This window comes from Sceloporus occidentalis, unplaced genomic scaffold (assembly GCF_023333645.1).
Source record: "Sceloporus occidentalis isolate IW3139 unplaced genomic scaffold, rSceOcc1.0.p SCAF_1, whole genome shotgun sequence".
Taxonomy (NCBI): Eukaryota; Metazoa; Chordata; class Lepidosauria; order Squamata; family Phrynosomatidae; genus Sceloporus; species Sceloporus occidentalis.
The window spans coordinates 318022370-318045885 of record NW_028316981.1 but is presented as its reverse complement, the minus strand read 5'-3'; the positions used below and the strand labels follow the sequence as shown (position 1 = coordinate 318045885).

The window sequence follows — 23516 nt, the reverse complement described above, 5'->3', positions numbered from 1 at the left end:
TCAGGATTACTATAAATAAAGAAGACATAATGCCCCTCCAAGCTGGAAGGGGGGCATCTTGAGGAAGAGGGCCAGGTCACACTGCTCCTGCCTGCTGACCACTGCCAACCGTCTTTCCAGAAACAGGCAAGCCAGTGGCTCCCTCTGAGGACCAGAAGAGGCTCCAGGTGGCCTCCCTAGAAAACAAAAGCCAGCCCCAAGAGACCTCTGTGTCCCCTCCACCATAGCCCCCCCACGGGCTGCCAAGCATGGGGTCAGAGAGAGAAACCTTGTTGGGAAATGCCAAGGCAAGGGCCCTGCTTGGAGCTTGCACAGCACTGCCAGAATCATGGAATCATGGAATCCTAGAGTTGGGAGAGACCCAAAGGGCCATCCAATCCAGCCCCATTCTGTCACACAGGAATAGCCCTCCCTGTGACCGATGGCCATCCAGCCTCTGCTTCAAAGAAGGAGATTCCACCGCCCTCTGAGACAGTCCATTCTACAGTTGAAGAAGTCTTACCATCAAGAAATTCTTCCTAATATTGAGGTAGAATCTCTTTTCCTGTAGTTTGAATCCATTGCCCTGTAATCTTTTCTCTGGAGCAGCAGAAAACAAACTTGCTCCATCTTCAACATGACATCCATCCAAATATTTAAACAGAGCTATCCTATCACCTATTAATCATCTCATCTCCAGACTAAACATACCCAGCTCCCTAAGTCACTCCTCATAGCACTTTGTGGTTTCCAGACCCTTCACCATTTTGCTGGCCCTCTTTTGAACACACTCCAGCTTATCAACATCCTTCTTGAATTGTGGTGCCCAGAACTGGACACAGGATTATTCCAGGTGAGGTCTGACCAAAGCAGATCTCCTACTCATGAAACAGCTCAACAGTTTGTATCCAGAGATCCAGAAGGTCCCAAGACATTTTACACCCCAGTCTTCTTCCTGGGATTTCAATGTGTCTTTGCCCAGGAAAGAGTCATGGAGGATTTCTCCTCCTAAGCAAGAGCAAGGATGGACACCTAAAGGCTGTTCTCAGGTGAAAGCAGCTGGCATTGCAAGGCTCCCCAAGACTGACACACATCTCTGCTTTAGAGGATCAGCTTTATTGGTGATAAATGAATGCAGCAAAGGGCCTAAATACTCTAAAGGGATCAGATCCCATCTGATCCTGGAAGTTAAGCAGGGTCAGCTCTGGTTAGTACGTGGATGGGAGAATACCAAGGAACACCAGGCACTGGAGGCTCTGTTTCAGAGGAAGGAACTGGCAAAACCATCTTGGCATATTCTTTGCCCATGAAAACCCTAGGAAATTCATTGGGTCACCAGAAGTTGACGGGTGGATTGAAAGCATACACACACCAATTTTTAAATCAATAGATAAATATTCATGCTTTCTCTGTTTCAGAGGAAGGAACTGGCAAAACCAGCTCTGCATAGTACTTGCCTAAAAAAGCCCTGTAAAATTCATGGGTTAAAAGTAAGTCAAAAGGCACACACACACCACAAACACAAACACACACACACACACACACACACACACAGATGCAGCAGGTGGTCTACAGCAGAGGAAAGCATGCCAGCTCTTGAGCCCATTGGTTCCAGTATCCCTTTAGGGCAGGTGCCAGAACTGGGCTCTTAGGCAACAAATTCAACTTAGGATCAACACTCCAGATCTCCATAGCTGTTTAAATAGGCTGGTTAAATGGTCCTGAGCTGGGTGCACCATTCCCTCTAGGCTGAGGCCAATGGAAATGGCTGCTCCAAGTTGCAGAGGACAGAATCAAAGAAAGGACATGGAGAGGCACAGGTATGACCCATCTTCCATTCTAACAGCTACAAGAAAAGAACCAGCACGTTACTAAAAGTAAAATTTACTTGCCCTGGAGATTCCCAGCTGCTGATCTATTCCCAGCCTTAAACAGTCAGGCTAAAGTGAAACGCTGTTACAGGCCCGTATTTGTGTGCATGCACACGCATGCGCACCCTCAAGTTGCCTGTTGATTTATAGAAACCTCATGAATTTTTCATAGGTTTTTTTTAAGGCAAGGAATGCTCAGAGGTGGTTTTACGAGTTCCTCCCTCTATAGTCTTTATTTATGGTCTCCCATTCAAAGACTCATCAGGGCTTAGCTTCCCTGATCAGATGGGATCTGGTGCCTTGTGTGTGTGTGTATGCCTTCAAGTTGCCTGTCAACTTATGGTGACCCCCTGAATTTCACAGGGTTTTCTTAGGCAAGGAATCCTCAGAGGTGGTTTTGCCAGGTCTTTTTTCTGCAATATCACCTACAGCACTTGGTATTCATTGATGGTCTCCCCTCTAAAGATTGAAGAGGACCATGCTTAGCCTCCAAGATCAGACAGGATCTGGTACCTCTGGGGTATTTAGGCCCCTTATCTCACAAAATAATTCTTTCAATCCCACGGAACACTGTTAAATGTTTGCCCATTGTGCTGGCAAGGACTCCTGAATCCATCTGCCTGGCAACAGGGTTCAAACCCACTATGGGAGGGCCCCAGATTCTTGCAAGAACAGACCCTGGAATGGATCTTCAGACCTCAGTGAGGCTCTGGTCTCAGGGATGCCAACCTCACCCCTGCCAGCTGTTCTTCTCCTGCACAACTGGGGGCCCCATTGCCACGGACCACTTGAGGTGCCAATGGGACTGATGCCTTTGCCCAGCAGAGGGGCCTGCTGGAGGTGGGCTGAGAGGTGATCCTTTGGAGAGTGTCCAGAGGAGGACAACCAAAATAGAGAAGGGTCTGGAAACCATTAACCCCTATGAGGAGAGACCTAGGGAGCCTGGAGAGGTGACATGATAGCCCTATATAAGTATTATAAAAGATGTCACGTTGAGGATGGAACAAGCTTGTTTTCTTCTTCTACAGAGAATACGAAACAGAGCAATTGATTCAAACTACAGGAAAAAAGAATCCCCCTCAACTCTAGGGAGAATTTCTTGATGGTAAGAGCTGTCCTACAGTGGAAGATGTTGCCTCGAAGTCTGGTGGAGTCTCCGTCTTTGAAGGTCTTTAAATAGTGTGGATAGCCATCTATCTGGGATGCTTTGATTATGAGTTCCTGCATGGCAGAAGAGGGTTGGACTGGATGGGCCTCCTTGGGGTCTCTTCCAATTCTATGATTCTATGATTTTCCCCAAGTCCCCCGAGCTGAGACCCAGCTGCCAGGTCCCTTGTTGGGAAAAAGCTGGAATATAAATTAAACAAATGAACAAGGAGACCAAGCAGGGAGGAAACCAAAGGGCAAAGCAGACAAAGCAGAGAGAGAGAGAGTATCTGTGTGTCTGTGTGTGTGTCAGTGCTTGTCTCACCTTCACCCCAGGATCTCGGCTGGTCCCAAAATGTGCCACAATCAGATCCACGGCCATGTTGATCGCCTTGACGAGACCTGGAGGGAGGAAAGATAGGGGAAGGGGTGAGAGGCCTGGCACAGCTGGACAGAGCAACGTCAAAGGGTCTTGCCGGTATCATCATCATCATCATCATCATCATCATCATCATCATCATCATCTTTATTTGCATCCCATTTCCCTCCCACAATTGGGACACAAAGTGGCTTACAAACTAAAAAGCAATATAATTAAACATATACAAAAATGGACATTAAAATATAATTTACCTTCTAACATTTGTCCCAAACTACAGCATTAGCAGAGAATGTTTCCAAAATTTTATTTATGTCTCCATGAGAAATGCCCCCAAGCATCCAGGAAGAAGTACAGGCTGCGCCTCCCTTATCCAAAATGCTTGGGACCAGAAGTGATTTGAATTTTGGATTTTGGAATATTTGCATATACTATACACAGTGAGGTACCTTCGAAATGGGACTCTAGTCTAAACAGGAAATTCATTGATGCTTCATGTACATCTTATTATACATATAGGCTGAAGATAATTTTATATACAACATTTTAATTAATGTTGCGCATGAAACTAACTTTGGGAACACTGAGCCCTCAGAAAGCAAAGATGTCACTATCTCAGCCACCCATAGACAAAATTTTGGAGAGAGAAAGCGATAGGGAAAACCAAGCTTCATCATCCATCCTCCTTTTCCAGCCTTTAAAGAGCTGTCGGTCCATTCGATCTCACAAGAGGGCAGTTGGGACACTGGCACCAGTCCAGGGGCTGAAGAACCTTGTCTTTTCCTTTCTTTGCATGCAGCCCTTGGAGGTGGACTGGGGATATGGTGCAAGGGGAGGAGGATTCCCTCTCTGCCCTCCCCGATGCCATTTCCCTAGCAGTAAATGCCACCACACTGCTATTATCTGCCAGGTGCGGGGAACAGTGGGGAAATGTGGGTCTCTCCCCTTCCCTGCAATGCCTAACTAACTGCTGCAAGAGAAGCTATTGGTGGTCAATGGATACAGCAAAGAAGCACTCCAGTCCTTTTGCAGATGAGTCCCAGTATCCCCTAGAAGCAAGAGGTAGAATTGGGCCCCTAAGCAACAACGTCTTGCCTGGATTGTCCCATGGACAATACTCCATATCCCCATGGCCAGGTCAGGGGTCACCTGAAGTGGGTGTACCCTTCCCCATGGCAGGCCAATGGAGGGATGGATTCCCAAGGGTTATAAGGTAATATAGAAACAAACCAAGGAAATCAAAGTGCACAAGAGAACTGTGCAAACAGGCTGCTACTCACACACACCACACACACACAAGTCTCTTCCAAGTTGCATCTCTTCTTCCAGCCTTAAATCACCAGTCAAAAGGGAAACTACCCAACAGAGCCTGCTAAACACAAATGAGCCCTTTCTTTGCCACAGAATACCTGCTAACCTTTGGCCAAAATAATAAGGACCCCAAAACCCATCTGCCAGGTGGAGGAGCCAACTCTTTACATCATCATGCTTCCACCCTTTCTCCAATCTCTCTCTCTCTTTTTCCCAGTATGGGCCTCAAGGAAGCTCACTTCGTAGGTTAAGCACAAAGAACAGATAAGAACCTGGGGCTATAATTTGAAAAAGTCAAGGGCATTTAAGCTGTTTTAAAATAGGGCTGGAGAATCATAGAATCATAGAGTTGGAAGAGACTGCAAGGGCCATCCAGTCCAACCCCCCCTGCCATGCAGGAATTCTCAATCAAAGCATCCCTAACAGATGGCCATTCAGCCTCTGTTTAAAGATATCCAAGGAAGGAGACTCCACTAATAATAATAATAATAATAATAATAATAATAATAATAATAATAAATTTATTTGTATCCCGCCCCTCTGAGAACAATCAGGGCGGCTAACAAAGTTAAAAATACAAAACATATAAAATCCCTGGTACCCTCCCCTCCTTAAAAAAGTATTAAATTCCATGCAATATTTAAAAAACAGAACAAAAAACAACAACAAACAAACATACAAGTTAAAAACTGACCAGAAGGTCAACAACATCATACCAACAAGCAACCAGTGGGAGCAGCAGTATCTTTCCTAGGAAGTGTGTTCCACTGTCAAACAGTTCTTACTGTCAGGAAGTTCTTCCTAATGTTGAGCTGGAACCTTTTTTCCTGTAGCTTGCATCCATTGTTCTGTGTTCTTCTCTCTGGAGCAGCAGAAATCAAGCTTCCTCCACCCTCAATGTGATACCCCCTTCAAATACTTAAACAAGGCTATCATACCACCTCTTAATCTTCTCTTCTCCAGACTAAACATCCCCAGCTCCCTGAGTCTTTCCTCACAAGGCATAGTTTCCTGACTGTCCACCATTTTGGTGGATCTCCTCTTGACACGCTCCAGCTTGTCAACATCCTTTTTAAACTGTGGTGCCCAGAACTGAACACAGTATTCTAGGTGAGGCCTGACCAAAACAGAATAGAATGGCACCATTACTTCCCTTGATTATGACATTATACTTCGATTGATGCAGCCTAGAATTGCATTAGCCTTTTTAGGCAGCATCACACTGTTGACTCATGTTCAACTTGTGGTCTACTTGGGACTCCTAGATCCCTATGACATGCAGTTTCCTTAAGCCAGGTATCCTCCATCCTATATCTGCGCATTTCATTTTTTCTGCCTAAGTTTTGTTAGTTTTGACCCAGCTTTCTAATCTATTAAGGTCATTTTGAATTTTGATCTTGTCCTCTGGGGTGTTAGCTATTCCTTCTAATTTGGTGTCATCTGCAAACTTGATAGGCATGCCCTCTATTCCTTCATCCAAGTCACTGATAAAGATGTTGAATAGCACTGGGCCTAGGACAGAACCCTGTGGGACCCCACTGGACACTTCTCTCCAGGGTGAAGAGCAGCCATTGTTGAGCACCCTTTGGGTTCAGCCGGTCAAATCCACCTAACAATTGCATTGTATAGCCCACATTTCACCAACTTGTCTGCAAGAATGTCATGGGGGACCTTGCTGAAAGCCTGAAATCCATATATGCTACATCTATAGCATTCCTTTTGTCTATCAAGCCAGTAATTTCATCAAAAAAGGAGATCAGATTAATCTGGCATTCACCTTTTGTGATTATGGTATTGCTTTCTAAATGTTCACAGGTTCTCCGTTTAATGATCTGCTCTAGAAATTATGGGGACCCCACTAGACTGCAAGTCCCAGTAGCCCTAGCCAGAGGAGCCGATGGTGAGGAATGCTGAGCTTTGCAGTTCAACAGGTGACAGACTACTTGATTCCCATCCCTGGCCTGGAGCAGACTTCCCTTTTAGTCTCTGGCTGCAGACAAAATTACCATGTGCATCGACAGCCCCTCACAAGCTTTCTCCCAATGCCTCCCACCCTGACTGGGACCAATGGGAAGAAGAGAGGGACTCAGGACCCTGAGAAGGCTGGGGTTCACCTTCATTTCCCCCCATTGCCAGGCTTTGGGGCAGCCATGGTGGTGTTGCACCTACCTTTCTTCTGCAACAGGTCGATGGAGATGGATTCCGTGTTCCCATCTGGGGAGAGGCAGAATTCAGCCGGCGGCTTTTCGGCCAAAGAGAAGTAGTCTGGGAAGAAGTCAGAGTAGTTGAGCTGCAGCTGTTTCATTGACTGGCCTGCAAGGGGGCAGAAGAAAGGAGGCAGGTCAGAGGCTGGTCCTCAGTAGCAGAAGAAGGAACACACACAGCCAGGTTGTGGGGCTGGAGAGAGCTGTCCAGGTGCAAACGAGGGCAGGTTACAGACCGCCGAAAAGCGGCGGCCTGTACCCACCCTTTTCCCTGCCGGATCGGGGCCTCAGTGGCTAGAGCGGCAGCCGCTGAGGCCCCGATCCGCCGTTTTCCGGGCTGCGGAGAAGCAGCAAAAAGCCACTTCCCCACAGCCTGGAAAGGGGTGTCCTTGGGGCTTCAAGCCCCAAGGACACCCCGCGGTGGCGGGGAGGAGGAGAAAGGGGCTGCTTGGCCCCTTTCTCCCTTGCGTTGCTGGGCGCAGCCGTGTGAAGGCTGCGCCCAGCGACGCAAACCAGGAAGGAGCTCTGAAACGGAGCTCCTTCCTGCCCCGCGCAAAGGGCGCACTAAGCGCCCTGGCACGGAGCGATGTCACGTCCGCGCCACCCCGAATAGAGGCGGCGCGGTCGTGACGTCATCATGGCAGCCCCCAAGTGGAAGGGGTGCCGCCATTTTGTATGGACTCAGTCCGTACTAGGGTTAGGGGGCTGCGGAAGCACCGCCCCTTCCTAACCCTAGTACGTACTAAATACGTACTTAAAGGCCCGTTTATAACGGGCCTGTGTTTCCCCAGAGAAAACGATTGGCAACAAAGCCTCTGGGTGCTCAGACAGCCCTGGGGCAGGGGCAGAGGAGCAGGATTAGATGGAGCACAATTCACACATAGACACATACACAATATGCCAAAACACCTGCGTAAGCTGCAAGGTGCCTGGCTCTAGACCACCACCACCTCAGGACCAACAGGGATGTTCCTCTCAGGCACAAAAGTCCACAGGGAAGGAAGATTGTTTTGTCACATCAGTTTTGAACCCAAAAAACATACAGTCAGCTCTCCTTATCCACTGACTTTTTATCCATGGACTCAAGCATCCACGACTCAGAAATATTTTCTGAAAACATAAATTCTAAGAAGCAAACCTTGATTTTACCATTTTATATAAGGGACACCTTTTACTATGCCATTATATTTAATGGGACTTGAGCATCCATGGATCCATGGGACCTGGAAGCAAATCCCAGTGGATACCAAGGGCCCATTATACTAGTAAAGTGCAACAGATAGGTAGGTACCCTGCATAAACACAGACACACTCCCAAGCTGGCATTTTCACCAGCCAGCACAACCTTATGGGAGAGTGAAATGAAAATGAATGAAAAACCAGGCAACTTTCCATTATTTGAAATAAAGCCTACTGTGGAGAAAAGGGGGGCAGCAAGATTGGGAACAGAATCCTCTGGGTGCATTACAAACAAGTAAGTTCACCCTGGAAGTAACTGAGCATTTTAGTCTGATGCAAAAATGGCTGCATTCAGTTCAAGGTTACCAAAATGGAATGCCACCTATGGTACCATGATGCTCCTGAGGTGCACTGTTTGCTAATGTGCACTACACAGCACATCGGTGTATACGGAAATGAAAATGAACATGTATGCACATTCAGTGGTGCATTCAGTCACATATCTGGTTCCTTGGTTCATTGACACAACATTGACCTTCAACACAAATTTTGCATTGTGCAGTGAAAGTTTACGCTACACAATACTGCAGTGTCATATTGTTCCCTGTCTTCTGAGTATTCTCGGTGTGGGGGGGGGAGACAAAAAGCCCTGGGACTTTGAAATGAGAGCCCCCAACTAGGCTGGGATGCTAACTGGCCCCATGCGGGGGAAGAAAGGGGTCAAACCTCAGCCCACTCCACCTTTCCAAAGTTGCTCCATCTTCCATGCAATTGCTCTTCCCATAAGAAACCTCACACACATTTAACATTTAGTTAAAAAGAGGAAGTTATTTCCCTGAAGTGATTCAACAATGGATCAAGGGCCTTAAAAATCTGTGGACTCCTGGAGGCTCTGAGATAGATAGATAGATAGATAGATAGATAGATAGATAGACAGATAGATGTCCTTTCGTATCCATGGGGATCTTTTCCAGACTCCGCCATGGATAAGTAAAAACATGGGACTCCAAGTCCTGTTGTTCCCTATGATGGAGTGACATCATGCGTGCCTCCATTAAGAATAATGGGGCTTCTTGTCTGCAGAAGCTCAAATCAACAGATGGTAAGCCCATGGATAACAAGAGCCCACCCTATATTGCAAACAATATACCTCCAATATTTTACTGATGAAAACTGGCACAGGTGTAGCCAAGCAACATCTGAGTGTGGTCAAGAGAGCAAAAATTACCAATGATGAAAAACATGTATGGGAGGAGAGGCTGCAGCAGTTTGCCTATGTCTGAGCCAAATAGGAAGGGCAAGATTCTGCCCCCTCCTCTCCTCTTCTCCCTGCTGAATATTTAAGTGAAAACCTTTGGGTAATTTGAACTGATAGAATCATAGAATCATAGAGTTGGAAGAGACCACAAGGGCCATCCAGCCCAACCCCCTGCCATGCAGGAACACTTTGCAGCAATAGAAGTGAGCTAAAGACAAAGGGGGAAAGTAGGAGAGAGAGACCAGGATATATTAAAAACAGCTTAAAAGTGGGAAGGCAGAGGATTATTTGTCCCTGCCAATTCAGGGCATTTGGAGGATATACAGTTGCCGTCCCCAGGGTCCACAAAAGCTGAGTGCTCCATGCAGATCATGGGTTCTATGTTCCCCATGGTTGTTCCAAGAAGGGCCACCTGACCTCAATGGCGACCGTAGGTTTAGTGTCACTCATGGTGTCACCTCCCCCTCCTCTGACCTCCTCCCATTTCACACCATATAGAATCCTTAGTAATGCTTTTTTGTATTAAAGTTACTCATAAGTCATAATTCCCATATACCACTGAATGCAATGCTAATAGTTCTGACATAAACAACAAGCAAAATTAAAATTATACCTTCAAATTACAATATCATAGGCACAGCCTAAATGTATTGACATATACACAGTGAAGTTTTGGTTATAATGTGATGTTAAAGAAAATAATAAGAATAAAAACTTCAAAAATTTCATTTTTTTAAAAAACCTGAAATGTGAAATTTTAATTTTAAATTATGGTGCCACTTCTTTTTCCTCCCACTGAGCTCCCCCCCCCCCAATTCCCACCATCTCTTAAAGCATTTTAAAGGAAAGCAGATGAATGGCATAGCCTGTTTCTGCCAAAACACAGGTATTTGAGGAGCAGTGGTGTCATCCCCTTTAGGGTGTCACCTGGTGCAGTCCGCACCCCTCGCAACCCCCTAGTGATGCCACTGCCCAACCTTACAAGGGTCAATCTTCCCCCAAGAACCAACTACAGAGGGGATGGAGCCAGCTCCACATAGACAGGATGGGGGACCACACCGTTGAGCCTGGTGTAGGGGCGTCCTGCGTTCAAGGCTCCTGGGAACTCAAAGATGGGGTTCTTCCAGGACAGGCGCCCCTCCTGCTGCTTCCAGTCCAGGCTGCCCGTCAGCCCCGAGACGCGGTCTAGGCCCAGGGGATTCCTCCGGCGATACTCTCGCCACTTGAGCGCTTGTGGAGAGAGGTGATTGGCTGCCGGGCCGCTCGTCAAAGGCAAGCAAGGGAAAGACAGAGACAGAGAAAAGAGACAGAGACCAAGTAAGGAAAGAAGGGGACAGAGGGAGGGCAGAACAGGGGAGACAGCGTGTTAGTAACAATGATCTGGCAGCACTGGCACATTTAAAAGAGGGGCAGACATGAGGGGGCAGGGGAAGCAGACATGTGGGGTGCTCGAAGAAGGAAAGCTAAAGTGGTTGCACAAACCCTCAGAGGGACACCTTTTGGAGAACCCTTGTGCTTGCCATTCACACATGCAATCTTACCCCTGTGATGGTTTGCATTATGAATGGCCCCTGAAATGCCGGGTAGAGAGGTTTGGTCCTACCTCAGGGGCAGAGGGGCTTTCTGGAAACCCACCAGAAAGGTGGGAAGAGCAAGGCCATCAGAATGGGAAGGACCATGGGAATTAGCCCTCCACCTCTAATGGAGACGTCCAGCAGGATTGGTACCCCTCTCTTTCATCTGCAGCCACTGTCTGGGTGAAAAGCAAAGTGGCACAGGAGATTCTGGGGTGCATAATTATGAGGCTATGTAGCAGAGATCTTCTCCCTTGGCCAAATGCCCTCCCCAGAGAAGATAGGCAACACCATTTGGACATTTATGACTCTGCCAAGGGGTGTGTTTGGCACGTGCCAGGAGACAGTGGGGAAGGGACACACAGAGAGAGCAAAGAAAGCTGTGCTTGGCAGCTGCACCTCACACAGCTAGGGCCCTTTCACACCATGCAATTATAGCATGTTGACCCAGTGATATACTCGAGTCAATTAACTCACTTAAGTTGGTCTCAACTAGCTTCAATGACTTGACTTGGATTTGACTTGGCAAAAATGACACCCTGACTTGACTTGAGACTGGTACATTTTTAGTGCCTGATTTGCTGGTGCCATTTTCTTCAAACAGCAGGCAAGATCCACATCTGGAGCACAGGGCACATTTCTTGGAGGGGAACAGCAAATGCATTAGGCAATGGGCTTGAAGTAGAAGCTTTCAAAAAGCTTTAGAAGGCTCCTCTGATGTGCAGCGGACACAGGCTGGCAAGCAGACCTCAAGCCCATTGCCTAATGTGTTTGCTGTTCCTCCCTGAGAAATGCACCTCACATTAAAGTTGGCTCTCAGACTTGAAATTCAACTTGAGACTTGCCTTGAAAGCACCTTGCAAGGACTAGAGACTCAAGACTTGAAGGCAGAGACTTGAGACTTGACTTGAGACGTGGACCAAAAGACTTGAATACAGTGGGGCCTCCACGGATTTAAGCATCCACAGACGGCAAGCCCCATTGTCCCCAATGGTGGTGTATGTACGTGGCCAGGCTAGCAGGTGCATGCATATCACCCTGCCATTAGGGAGAACAGGACTTGAGGTCCTGTGTTTTCAGGGAGTGGTGGTGTCTGGAATGGATCCCCCACAAATACCAAGGTCCCATTGTACATCACTACACTGACCCCATTTTTCATTGCCATGGCTGCATCCCAAGGAATCCCTGGATTTGCAGTTTTGTGAGGCACAACAGCTGCTCTCCGGCAGAGGATCCCACGTACCTCACAAAAGAGGATGGAGCGTGGGGGACAGTTACATGGTCACAAATTTTGACCATACCTTCTTGCTGTTTTGAAAACCTGGCCTCTCAATGCAGGCACACTCCAACTCCCCACCACACCCTGGCACCTTCAGCTTTCTCACCCCACCTACCATTGAGGGGGCGGCTGAGGACTGCACCCAAGGAACCCACACCAACAGCCTCCCCGCAGCTGACTTTCCACTGGGGTTCTGGTTGATGGCCCCCTACTTTGGCCAGGCCCATGCCTCCAGACATCAGAGGTGGGATGGAGGCTCCGTTGCTCAGCTCATACCCCACAAGGGGGGCACTGGTTTCCGGGGATGCTTCCTTCTTAGAAAGGGGGGCAGGGCTCCTGTCCTTCTTGTGCTGAGTGTTGGTGCTGTCCACATTGCCCGCTTGGCTGCCTGTGGCTGGGGAAGGCCTGGTGGTGGACAGGAGATTGGCAGAGGCCGGGCAGGACCTGCTCCGGGGCGGGTGGCTTTCCAGGGTTGGGGATGAGCCAGAGGAAGAGTCCGCGTTGCTCTGGAAGAAAGGCACGTTGCTCCGGACGGGGGAGTAGCTGCCCAGTGGGGATGGGCGCGTGGTCTCCGGGACGGCTGGGGGCAGCTTACTGACACGGCAGGTAGCCCCGTCTGCTGAACGCTGGCCCTGGATTGAGCCCCCCACTGCCATGGGCTGGTCAGCTGAGGTGGCCAAGGTGGAGGACTGGGAGGTGGACAAGAGTTGGTGGGCGGCTGAGCGGCTGGCTGAGAGGCTGTAGAGCTGGGAGAGGCTGGAGGCGAAGTGGCTGTGGAGCGCCCGGGCCTTGGGCTGCTTGGGGAAGTGGTGCTGGAAGACGAAGGGCTGGATGGGCAGCGTGGTTGGACGCTGGTCCTTGCTGTAGCGGACCACCTTCCCCTCTACAGCACCACCTGCAAGGAGGGACAGAGAGAGAGAGAGAGAGAGAGAGAAGGGGTGTCAAGGTGGCACTTATGGGTGTGGGGAGAGGGGTGAGTGGGTACAGACCACATGCATGATGCAAAGGGACTGCTAGTGTGCCCAATCCACTTCGGGCTGATCCATGAGGGCATTAATGGGGCACAGGAGTCCTCCAAGGGAATCAGAGAGACGAACAGAAGCAGTTGATGTTCTGTGGATGTTTCAGGGGCTGAGGCTCAACTGTCAAAGGTTTCTGTTTTGGGAAGCCTAAGCAGAAGGGGACCAACAAGGACGCCCTCCTCCCCTGAACCCTGTCAGTGAGTTTTATGAGAGTATCAAAGGAGAAAGCGGGTGACACTGTCCGACCTCTATGCAAAATTTCAGAAGGAGGAGAAAGATCTCCATCCACCTGGCTCTGAAAAAGGACTGGAAGTTTTAATTCTGGAGTCAGATTCAGGCTCTTGCATTTTTGGATGTTTACTCCACATGCATTTCTTGCTTTCAAAGCACAACAAAGAGATGTTGGAGAGATTCAGGCCCATGGGGTGGGTGTTGGCACCAGGTGGTCTATCCCCTCTTTGTTTTCTGCGTGGAACAAGCACTTTGCCAGTGCTGAACTAGAATCCAGCACCAGCAAAGTCCCTGTTCGGCATTAGCAAAGAAGATACAATCATGGCTCATTTTTATTTTTATTTTACCTGGGGAGGGGAACAAGTGCAAAACAAGCCTCTCCTGGCTGAAATGCCTGTACCTGAAGGAAAAGGCAGCACTATGGTTCCTATGGTTAAGCTGTGCTGGAATTCAAAAACTGCTCTGTGTACTTTGATATCCAAAAACTAGCTGGAGCAATGCACTGCAAAAAGAAGAAAAAACACCAAACCAGGAAAGCAAATGAGCTGCTATGGGAGAAATGTGCAGCCGTGTTTGTGGATCTAAGGATGAAGCACTGGGGCGAGAGGAAAGTTTGTCTACGACTCAGAGACCAGGGTTTGAGTCTCCACTGGAAATGGAAACTTACACACTCTCAGTCCCAGAAAAACCTCTTGATAGGCCAACCTTAGGGCCACCATGTCAGAAATGGCTTGAAAGCACACAACAGCAACAACAACTGTGGGTGGAGAGAAGGCAGAAGGGCAGCTGAAGGGAACTTTGGGGTGGAGGGAGACCCAGACAATCCTCAGCCACAATAAAGATTTTACCTGTTGATAAGTTACTTTGCATTCAAATCCCCCACAGATATATGCATATGCGGCAGACACAACTCACAACAACAAGCTAATAAGGTGCACAACTTCAAATCAGGGACTTTCCTTCTTTGCAGGTCTTTAAACAGAGGCTGGACAGACATTTTAGAGGAGTGCTTTGGTTGTGGATTCCTGCATAGCCAAAGGAGGCTGGACTGGATCCCCTCAGGGCCCTTTCCAATTCTAGGATTCTATAAATCTATGAAGGCATGGCTCAAGCCATAGCAAATTTCTGCCAGGAATTCTCCAAGGGGCCTGGGGCTACTTTACCTCAACCTTGCATTTGTAGCACAGGAATAATAACAATGGTCTACCTTGCAGGATCATGGTAATGCACATGAAAACAACCTGAATGCACCCAGGGATTGGCTCGGACTAGCCTAAATCTGCTAAATTCAGGCTTGTGTACAGACTGAAGACAGTCCAAATGCATCTGAGGAAGCAGATTCAAGTCTGGGAAAGCTCCTACTGCCAACTCTTTTCTTTCAGTTAGTCTCAAAGGTGCTACAAGATCTATCTGTTTACATTCCTTTGAATACAGTCAGCTCTCTCCCTTTTATCCAGATTTTTTTTATCCATGGATTCAAGCAACCATGGCTTGAAAATATTCCAAAAAAGCATAAATTCCTAAAAGGAAATGTTGATTTTGCCATTTTATATAAGGCATAGCATTTTACTGGGTGACTGTACTCCATAGGAATTGAGCATCCACAGATTTTGGTATCTACAGGGGGTCCTGGAACCAAACTCCAGTGGATACTCAGGGGAAAAAAACCCAGGGAAAGGGGGGGGCTGAAGGAGCCTTTGACATCTGGGATGTCCACCTGCTGGCCTGCAGTCAGCTGAAGTCCTTTGGCTGAGCCACACTTTCCACATTTGGGGTGGATGACCATTGCTGGATCTTAGGGTCAGACGGAGGCCACTTCCTCTGCCCCTAAAGGCAAGAGGCGCCAGAGGGTTTGAGACTAGGTTGGCTGGCCTTATAGTGTCCAAGGGGCACTAAAAGAGGATGGCAGCAGAAGCAGGGAGACCCCCACTCCAGATCATAGTCTCTTGTCCATCTCCTGCAAGCCGACTGCCTCTCTTCTCCACCCTCCATCGCTGCCATGTTGTGGGAGCCATTCGGATGGCAGTCCTGCTCTGCTCCTCTTGAAGGGCACCCTCAGCACTGAGCACAGGCTGGCCAGGGAAACCCACTGGCATCCCTGGGGCAGCTCCACTGTGCCACTGCTCCCCTGGTGCCTGAATCGGGACCAGGGAGGCACATGCAGCCAGTAACAGGCAGTGATGCAGACCTGAGTTAAGTGATTCAGGCTCAGTTGACTTCAATGACTTGATTTGGACTTGACAACAAATATGCAGACTTAACTCAAGACTTGCATATTTTTAGCAACTGACCTGCTGGTCTGACTTCATCCAGAAACAGCAAACACATTAGGCAAGAGTTGGGCTTGAGGCAAGAGTTAAGGGCCATTCAGCATCCTGTCCGTGCTGCATGTCATTGGAGCCTTGTAATGCTTTTAAAAGGCGTTGGAAGGATCCTTCCAGCTCAAGCCTGTTGTGTAACAAATTTGCTCTTCACCTCTATGAATTTATTTTGCCTAACTTTGTGCACATTTGAAATCCAACCCAGCCTCCCATACACACACTACAGCCACCTTTTTTTCTGTAGAAGTTGGCTCCTAGACTTGAGACTTGACTTGAAAGTACCTTGCAAGGACTTGAGACAGGACTTGAAAATAGAGACTTTAGACTTGTAGTAAAGGGCTCTAATACATCCCTGGCTACAGGAGAGAACACCCTCATGCATTCACACACAAACACGCCCCCCATGCCAAGCCAACCCTCCCCCTCTTTGCCCCATAAGATTTAACCTTCTCTCTGCTGGCATGCCAGAGACTCGGCTCTTCTCACTAGCCTTCCTTCTCAGGGTCTCAAAGGAAAGTGACGTGTCCGACAAGGCTCTGCTTCCTGAAATGGGAGAAGGGCTTGCAGGGGGTGGGTGGGGGAGATCACATGCAATGGCACCTCCTCTACATCTTCTGCAAGCAAACAGGCAGCTCCTCTTTCATGCCAGCTGTTCCGGGTGAGATGCAGGTTCCTGTGTCCAGGCAGGACACAGACATGCCCTGGGGATGCCACCCAAATGAAGCAAAAAGGCTTTCTGCTCCTAGAGCCCTGGGAAGAATCCCATGTAGTCCCTGGGACAGATGGAAACCCAGTGGCTATGACAAGCAAGGAAAGAACTCTGCCAGGGACTCAGAAGGAGGAGATTTGGAGTGTTGTCCAAGAAACTCCCCAGGGAAGGAGGATGGGGAGGGATGTTGCCTTCTGGTCAGAAGAGGCAGGAGCTGTGTTTGGAGAAGGGCTCTGGCCTTCTTATCAGGTACCAGCATGAATGCCAGCAACTCAAGCAGCACACATGTCTGCGATAAGGGAAAGTGTACGTTAGCTGTTGCTGATTTGTGGGGACCCTAAGGGTTTTTGTGGCAAGTTTCTTCAGAGAGGGTTTGCCACCATTGCCTTCCTCTGAGGCTGAGACAGTGGGACTTGCCCAAGACCACCCAGTGGGTTGACACAGCCGAGCAGTAATTCAAACCCTCTTTTTCAAACTAGGGGGGAGAGGGAGCTGTCATCTCTATGATTCTATGATCCTCTAAGGGATCAATGGGTAGAGGAGCTGCCAGTTGCTGAACTCACACATTGTCTATTAATGGCCAGCCTTTGGATTGGGGCCCACTTCCAACAGATTCCAAAGATCCTTTTGATAGCTATGCAACACCTCCAGGCATGCAGCAGCCTTGGAAAACCCCACAACCAGGCAGTGGGTGAGGGTCATGAGGGAGCCTGAAAATCACACTTAAAAAAAAACAACACTTGGGGTCTCAGGGAGCTTTGGAGAAGAGCTGGGAGCACCCAAAGGCCACAAAAGTGGGTTTGGGGACCCATGAGGGGGCTTTCCACACCTTTGTCCAAGCAACCCCCTTCCCTTTCAATAGCAAGACCAACCTTCCTTTCCCAGAGGCTAGCAACCAGCTCAAAGCCTCCAGGAAGGCAGACACAAATTGGCATGATGCAGAACACCCTCCTCTAAAAGCACAATACCCCAACGGTAAGCCATATGTCTCTCACACACAACCATACACCCGACAAGACCCACAGAGATGAGGGACTAACACATTCTCAGGGCAAAGCACACCTTCCAAAACTGCCAAACCATTTCAATCAAAATAAAGTACAATCCAGTTCTGGCCATTCCCTTGCTGTATTTGTATTTGGCCTATACATTTGGAGGCATTTGTTATTGTTGTCATTGCATGCTTTCAACTCATTTCCAACATATGAAGACCCAAAGTTGAACCTTTCACTGGGTTTCCTTGACCAGATATGTTAGAGGGGTTTTGTCTTTGCCTTCTCCAAGGCTGAGAGAGTGTGGTTTACCCAAGGTCACCCAGTGGATTTCCATGGCCAACGTTCAAACTGCTACGCCAGGCAGTCTCTCTTGGGAGCATTTTGCTTTGCATGATTTCCTTTGTTTAGTGTTTTTTTTTAAGCCTGTGCCAAAAAAGGGGTTGGTGGGAAACATCTGCAGCTGTCCACTTATAAAAAAAAACCTGCCAGCCCTTTTTGATGTCTTCCCTGGGCTGCCAGAGCATGGCTATCTCTCCCTCGATTGGCACAGAGGAGGCCAGCCTGGCCTTTGGCATTCTGGGGATCTCCTGGCTGGGACTCCCTGCTTGACTGCCCATAATAAAGAAGCCATTCAGGGATTCCAGGAGAGAATAAGGAGCATGTCTTAAGACCCTGAAGGAATGAGTGGCATCACTAGGGGTGTGCAGGGAGTGAGGACCACACCAAGTGACACCCAGAGGAGAGTGTCACCCAATGGGGTGGTACACCCAGTGCAGCTGCTGGGTAAGTAATAAAGAACATTGCATCCCTTTCTCACTTGCCCAGCAGCCACAGTAGTCCCTTCTTAAGACACTCAAGAGGTGGGGTTTTATCAGGTTTAGTAAAAGGTCATCCTTCCAGAGTTTTCAGGAAGTTGCCTTGGGCTTTTGGAGGTACAGACAGGTGCTCCATGGCTTCTATCCCTTAGGAATCCCACCCCTGAGGTGGGGAGCAGTGGGCTTACCATCAGCTCGCGCTCGGATGTCTTTGTGGCCAAGGCTACTAGCAGAGCTGGCCCCAACCTCCACCAGAGTTGAGAAGAAGGGCTGCTCAGGTCCCTCCTGCCCACAGGAAGCCACATCCCGGGAGCCCGAGTCCCTTCTATGGGCACTGCCGGACCCCTGTTCGCCACCATGGTGGCCCTCGGAACTGCGGTGGAGAGAGTGGATCCAGGGCATCGGTGGGAGGCTCTGGCTGTGCCGGGGGGCTTCCTGATCCCCCTGGAAGATGGAGCCGCCATCCTTCTGGTACTCCGGGATGGGGGAGAACTCCAAAGAAGAGTCCCGGCTGGCCCGGAAATGCGGAGAGGCACCGTTCTTCTTCCGGCCCTTTGCCAGCTCTGCAAAGGATGTCACTCGCTTGGGTGGGGAGCTCTGGAGCACCAGACCGGGGCTGTCGCTCAGCTTGACCGGGCAGCTCATCATGCGCTCCAGGGAGCCCAGCCGGCCGGTGGTGGGGCTTCGGTCTAGGTTGCGGTCATAGCTGCGGGACCGTTGCCTCCCACCCACCAAGGTAGGTGGGGAAACGTTGACGTACACCTGCCCTTCGATGGCAGTGTTGGCGTTGGCCTCTGGGACGGCTTCCCCCTGTGACGACTCCTGGGAGCCGTCCGTGTCACTCTCCCCCGGCCGCCGGAACAGGTAATACTCGGTGGGCTGGAGAGGGCTGCCCCGGGTGTGTTCCTCAGAGCAGCTGGTGATGGACGAGCCGGCCAGACTGGGGGATGACTGGGAAGACAAGTCACAAGTGACCAGCTTGTAGTAGTTCTGGGTGGCCACCACCAGCCGTGCCTGGCTCTGGAAGCAGGCAGTGAGGTCCGAGGAGCCCTCGGAGGTGCAAGGCTCACAAAGCGGTGGATAGGAGTTGCAGTTGGCGTCCAGGACCGGGGAGGAGGGGCCATGGCACCCACAGGCCTTCCCAGAGCCCCCCAGGCCATGTGGCTCACAGGGCATCTTGGTCTCTCGAGGGGAGGAGTGGAGGTCCAGGTAAAAGGCCCCTGTGTCTGAGTGGCTGCCAGAAGAGGAGTCGCAGGAGAGGGGCCCCGAGTTGAGGTTGGCGTGGTGCCCGTTCATCTTGTGGTAGAGCGCACTAAAGTTGACCAGCACCCCATCTGAGCTGTTGCAGGAGGAGTCGCTGACATAGCCCATCTGCTGGTCCAGTGGCTCTGACTGGCTGGAGAGGCTGCAACACCGGCACCGCTGGAGCTCAGAGCTGGAGCAGCTACAGGTCCGGCTGCGGGCCGCCTCCTGGCTGGGAACCAGCTCATCGGGGTCATTGGCCCATTCCTGTTCAAAGGAGAAGCTGGAGGGTTCCCCCTCACGGTGGCAGCTGTACTCGTCCAGCTCCATGCTCTCTGGCCCCAGGTGCCTCCTCTTCTGCAAGTCCTCCCCACCCAGCTTGTCCTCCTGGCCATCCACTGTGTCCAAATGACTGGTAACCGTAGCTGTAGCACTCCATGGCTTGGCCACGTGGTTGGTGTCATGCAGGCGGAAGGGCGGCAGAGTCAGCTCACTGTGCAAGTGGAAAGCGGGCTGTCCGCTGTGCAAGTGGAAGGACTTCTGCTCCAGGGGGTCATCTTCTTCGTAGGAGTCCTGCGCCTCTCCTACATCGCTCAGCAGGAAAGGATTCTGACGCTTGCTGGCCCCGGGAGCAGCCAGGTCCTGGGGCTTGTTCTCTTCTGGCGTCTCTGCGGCTGGGGCCAGCTCTGCGTCTGAAGGAAGCTTATGCAGACAGCTGCCACCACTGTAGACTAAGGAGTCCGCCTGCAAGAGGTCCCGCTCTGGAAAGGGGCCCGTCCGCACTGTCCCCAAGTTGGGCTGGCAGAAGGGGTTGTTCCTCTTACTGGGGCCGCAGCACTGCCGGTCGGGCACCTGGCAATGGACCAGGGGGATGTGGTGGACGATGAGCGTCTCTCCGGCCAGCTTGGGAGGGCTATCCATCATCATCGCCGCCACTGGTGATGATCTCCGGGCCCCCTCCGGCATGGAGGCTACCCATGGAGGGGCCGTGGGGAGGAAATACAAGTTTATTTTATGGCACTGGAAGATGATTTCCTTCACCTAGGTTATCCTGGAAGGGAAAAACAAATAAATAACAGTGAGCACATTTAAAGACTATATTTTTACCTTAAAATTCACTATAAGCAGAGGAGCCAAAGAGAAAGGAAAGGAAATTGGGGGTGGAGCATTTCTGTACCCAACTCAGACTCCTTGAAGCCCACCCACAGACACAGAAACACCAGGTTTAGGACCTCTGTGACACACATGCATCTTGTGATGTACAAATCCACCTCTTTTTATTCTGTCCATCACCATCCTGCCCTCTGAAATTTACAAGACTCCATTTTCCCTTATCCAGCCTCTCTCACATCTCCCATGAAAGTCTTGAGACACTGAAAAATGATCAGCAACACTGAGAAACCATTAAAAGATCTCCCAGAAAAGCCTGCCCCATCAAACAGGAAAAAAACAACATGATGTTCTTTTAAAGAGATCAACTACATTATTGTGAAAGGAGCTTCTTTGAACTATGGTGCACTTTTATCAGGTGCACAAATTGGTCTCCTGTGCTGTGCAAGGAAGGATGAGGATTTGCAATACCGCTGCAAGGGTAGAGATTTTTCAATTTCTAAGATTAGGATACTGGGCAAACCATGCGACCTCAGAGAAACAACGTGGGTCCCAGGGCAGAATAATATTGGGAAAGGCCTCTTCTGCATCCACCCAAGGCTGTATCCACCCAGTCCATCAGAATGTGGTCAAGGTAGCAAAAAATACTAATAAGGAAGGACCCACAAGTTAATAGCAGCTTGCTATTTTCGGAGCCTTCAGGGAAGGGGAAGATCTGACCTCCTCCTCTCCTCTCCTCTCCTCTCCTCTCCTCCCTGCTGAATTGAGTACAACCCTCTTTTACATTTTCAACTCAAACTCACTCTGCAGCATTGGAGGTAAGTTGAGGGCAACGGTGGAAAGTGGGAGGAGAAGGGAGCAACAGGGGCATTTTAAATGCAGCTGAAGAAGTGGGATGGCAGAGGATTACCTAGGATTGTCCCTGCTAAATCAGAGCAGTTGAAGGATGTGATCTTGCAGCCTCCGAGGCAGCATATTCCACTGTCACACAGCTCTTACTGTCAAGAAGTTCTTCCTAATGTTCAGGTGGAATCTCTTTTCCTGTAGTATCCATTGCTCCATGTCCTATTCTCTGCAGTAGCAGAAAACAAGCTTGCTCCATCTTCAATGTGACACCCCTTCAAATACTTAAACAGGGCTATCATATCACCTCTTAACCTTCTCTTCTCCAGGCTAAACATCCCCAGCTCCCTAAGCCGCTCCTCTTAGAGCACAGTTTCCAGACCTTTCACCATTTTACTCACCCTCCTGTGGACACTCTCCAGCTTGTCAACATCCTTTTTGAATTGTGGTGCCCAGAACTAGACATAGTATTGTTCCAGATGGGGTCTGAGCAAAGCAGAATAGAGTGGCAATATGACTTCCCTTGGTCTAGACACTATACAGTCTCCCCTCTGTTTTTGCGGGGGATCTGTTCTGGACCCTCCCTTTGTGCGCAAAAACAGAAAATCACCAATATTCAAGCCCCATCGGCTTGAATGGCAGTGCCCCCCATTTTGTCTCCCTCCGCTTCCCACCCGCGAATGGGCGAGGGACACGGACTCCAAGTCCGTGAAAATGGAGGGGCGACTATACTTCTCTTGATGCAGTCAAAATCGCACTGGTCTTTTTAGCTGCTGCTGATGTTTACCTTGTGGTCTACTAAGACTCCTAGATATTTGCAGACGTTGTCTTGTTAAGCCAGGTGTCCTAGGCTTGCCATTTCACGGCTGCAGCCATGACCTTCCCGGTTTTTTGACCTTGGGGAAGGTCTTTCCCGGCTTCTGCATTCTGTCACCCGGGACAGCTGGACGCCTGATCTACCTTCCCTTCCAAAGCAGCCTCCGTCCGTCCGTTTGTGCTGGAGAGGCTGCAGCCAGGCAGGGAGGAGGGGGAGCTTTTCATTCAGCCTGGCAGAGACTCAGAACAGACTTTGCAATTGGCATGCCATTTGGTCCTGCTAAACAGGGGCAATAAATACCTTTGTAAGTTGGTAAACAGATCATGGGATCTAACTAACTTGCTTAGGAAGTTCTCTCGCACAATAGATCTCTCCTGCTTTCCCTTCGGTCTCTGCATCACCATGCATTGCTCTCTCAACTTTCCACCGAAAGATGGTGAGATACAAACTTCTTCTTTTACCTGAACTATTCACTGGATAGGTGAGGATGTAGCATCCATGGATATGGAGATTTAAGCCATTAGTAAAGTTTTGTTTTTTAAACTACAAGCAATTTGTGTCAGCCTCAGTTCTTATGGAAGCATCTTAAGACAAAAGACCGTTTCTGCTGCTCTGCTGATTTACAAGCAAGACCCACACAGGCTTGCCTTTGATAGTTTTGATATTTTTGTTCCCTTCCCAAGGGCTGAAGCCTTAGGAAACTTGAATTCCCCTCCACATTGCCATGCCCTGAGGCTGAGAGAGTGTGATTTAACCCAGTGGGGTATGTTTATGTCCAAGCAACAGATCGAACCCTGGTCCTTCTCTACCACTGCCTCATAATGTCCCTTAATTCTATTATTATTATTATTATTATTATTAACCGAAAGAGTCTGCTTCCTCAGATGCATTTAGTCTCAGAGGTGCAACAAGATCTCTATGATATGATTTATATTAATGTGTTTTTAATATATATATATATATATATATATATATATATATATATAAATGTTTTTTACTTTTAGTTGGTTGTGTCCTCCATTGTTTGAATGTCCTACATTTTGTGTTGAACCCAAGGGGTTTGGTTATGGAATAAGCCTCTGAAATATGCAAGAGGCCATGTTCAGTAAAGCCATGTGAAATGCCCAAATGTGCTTAGTGTGTGTTTTGGAATGGAGGGGGGGGGTTGCGCAGAAAGGGAAGTACATTTCTGCCATCTGTTTAGGAATAATGCCAAAATGTCCTCCATTTT

At 49.2% G+C, this 23516-nt stretch overlaps 1 protein-coding gene across 2 annotated transcripts in view; it reads right to left on the bottom strand.

The window, feature by feature from the left end:
- RUSC2 (RUN and SH3 domain containing 2) overlaps positions 1 to 23516 on the bottom strand; it is a 69340-nt gene that overhangs the window by 15842 nt on the left and 29982 nt on the right. The window contains exons 2-6 of one of the 2 annotated variants that reach the window (XM_089498373.1): positions 18462 to 20566; positions 12296 to 13075; positions 10387 to 10578; positions 6856 to 6999; positions 3322 to 3398 (exon numbers count right to left, since the gene is read on the bottom strand). In XM_089498373.1, the coding sequence (XP_089354499.1) occupies positions 3322 to 3398; positions 6856 to 6999; positions 10387 to 10578; positions 12296 to 13075; positions 18462 to 20481 (3213 nt within the window). In that variant the 5' untranslated portion in view covers positions 20482 to 20566. The remainder of the gene's footprint in view (positions 1 to 3321; positions 3399 to 6855; positions 7000 to 10386; positions 10579 to 12295; positions 13076 to 18461; positions 20567 to 23516) is intronic. The other variant, XM_089498380.1, reaches the window with a different exon arrangement.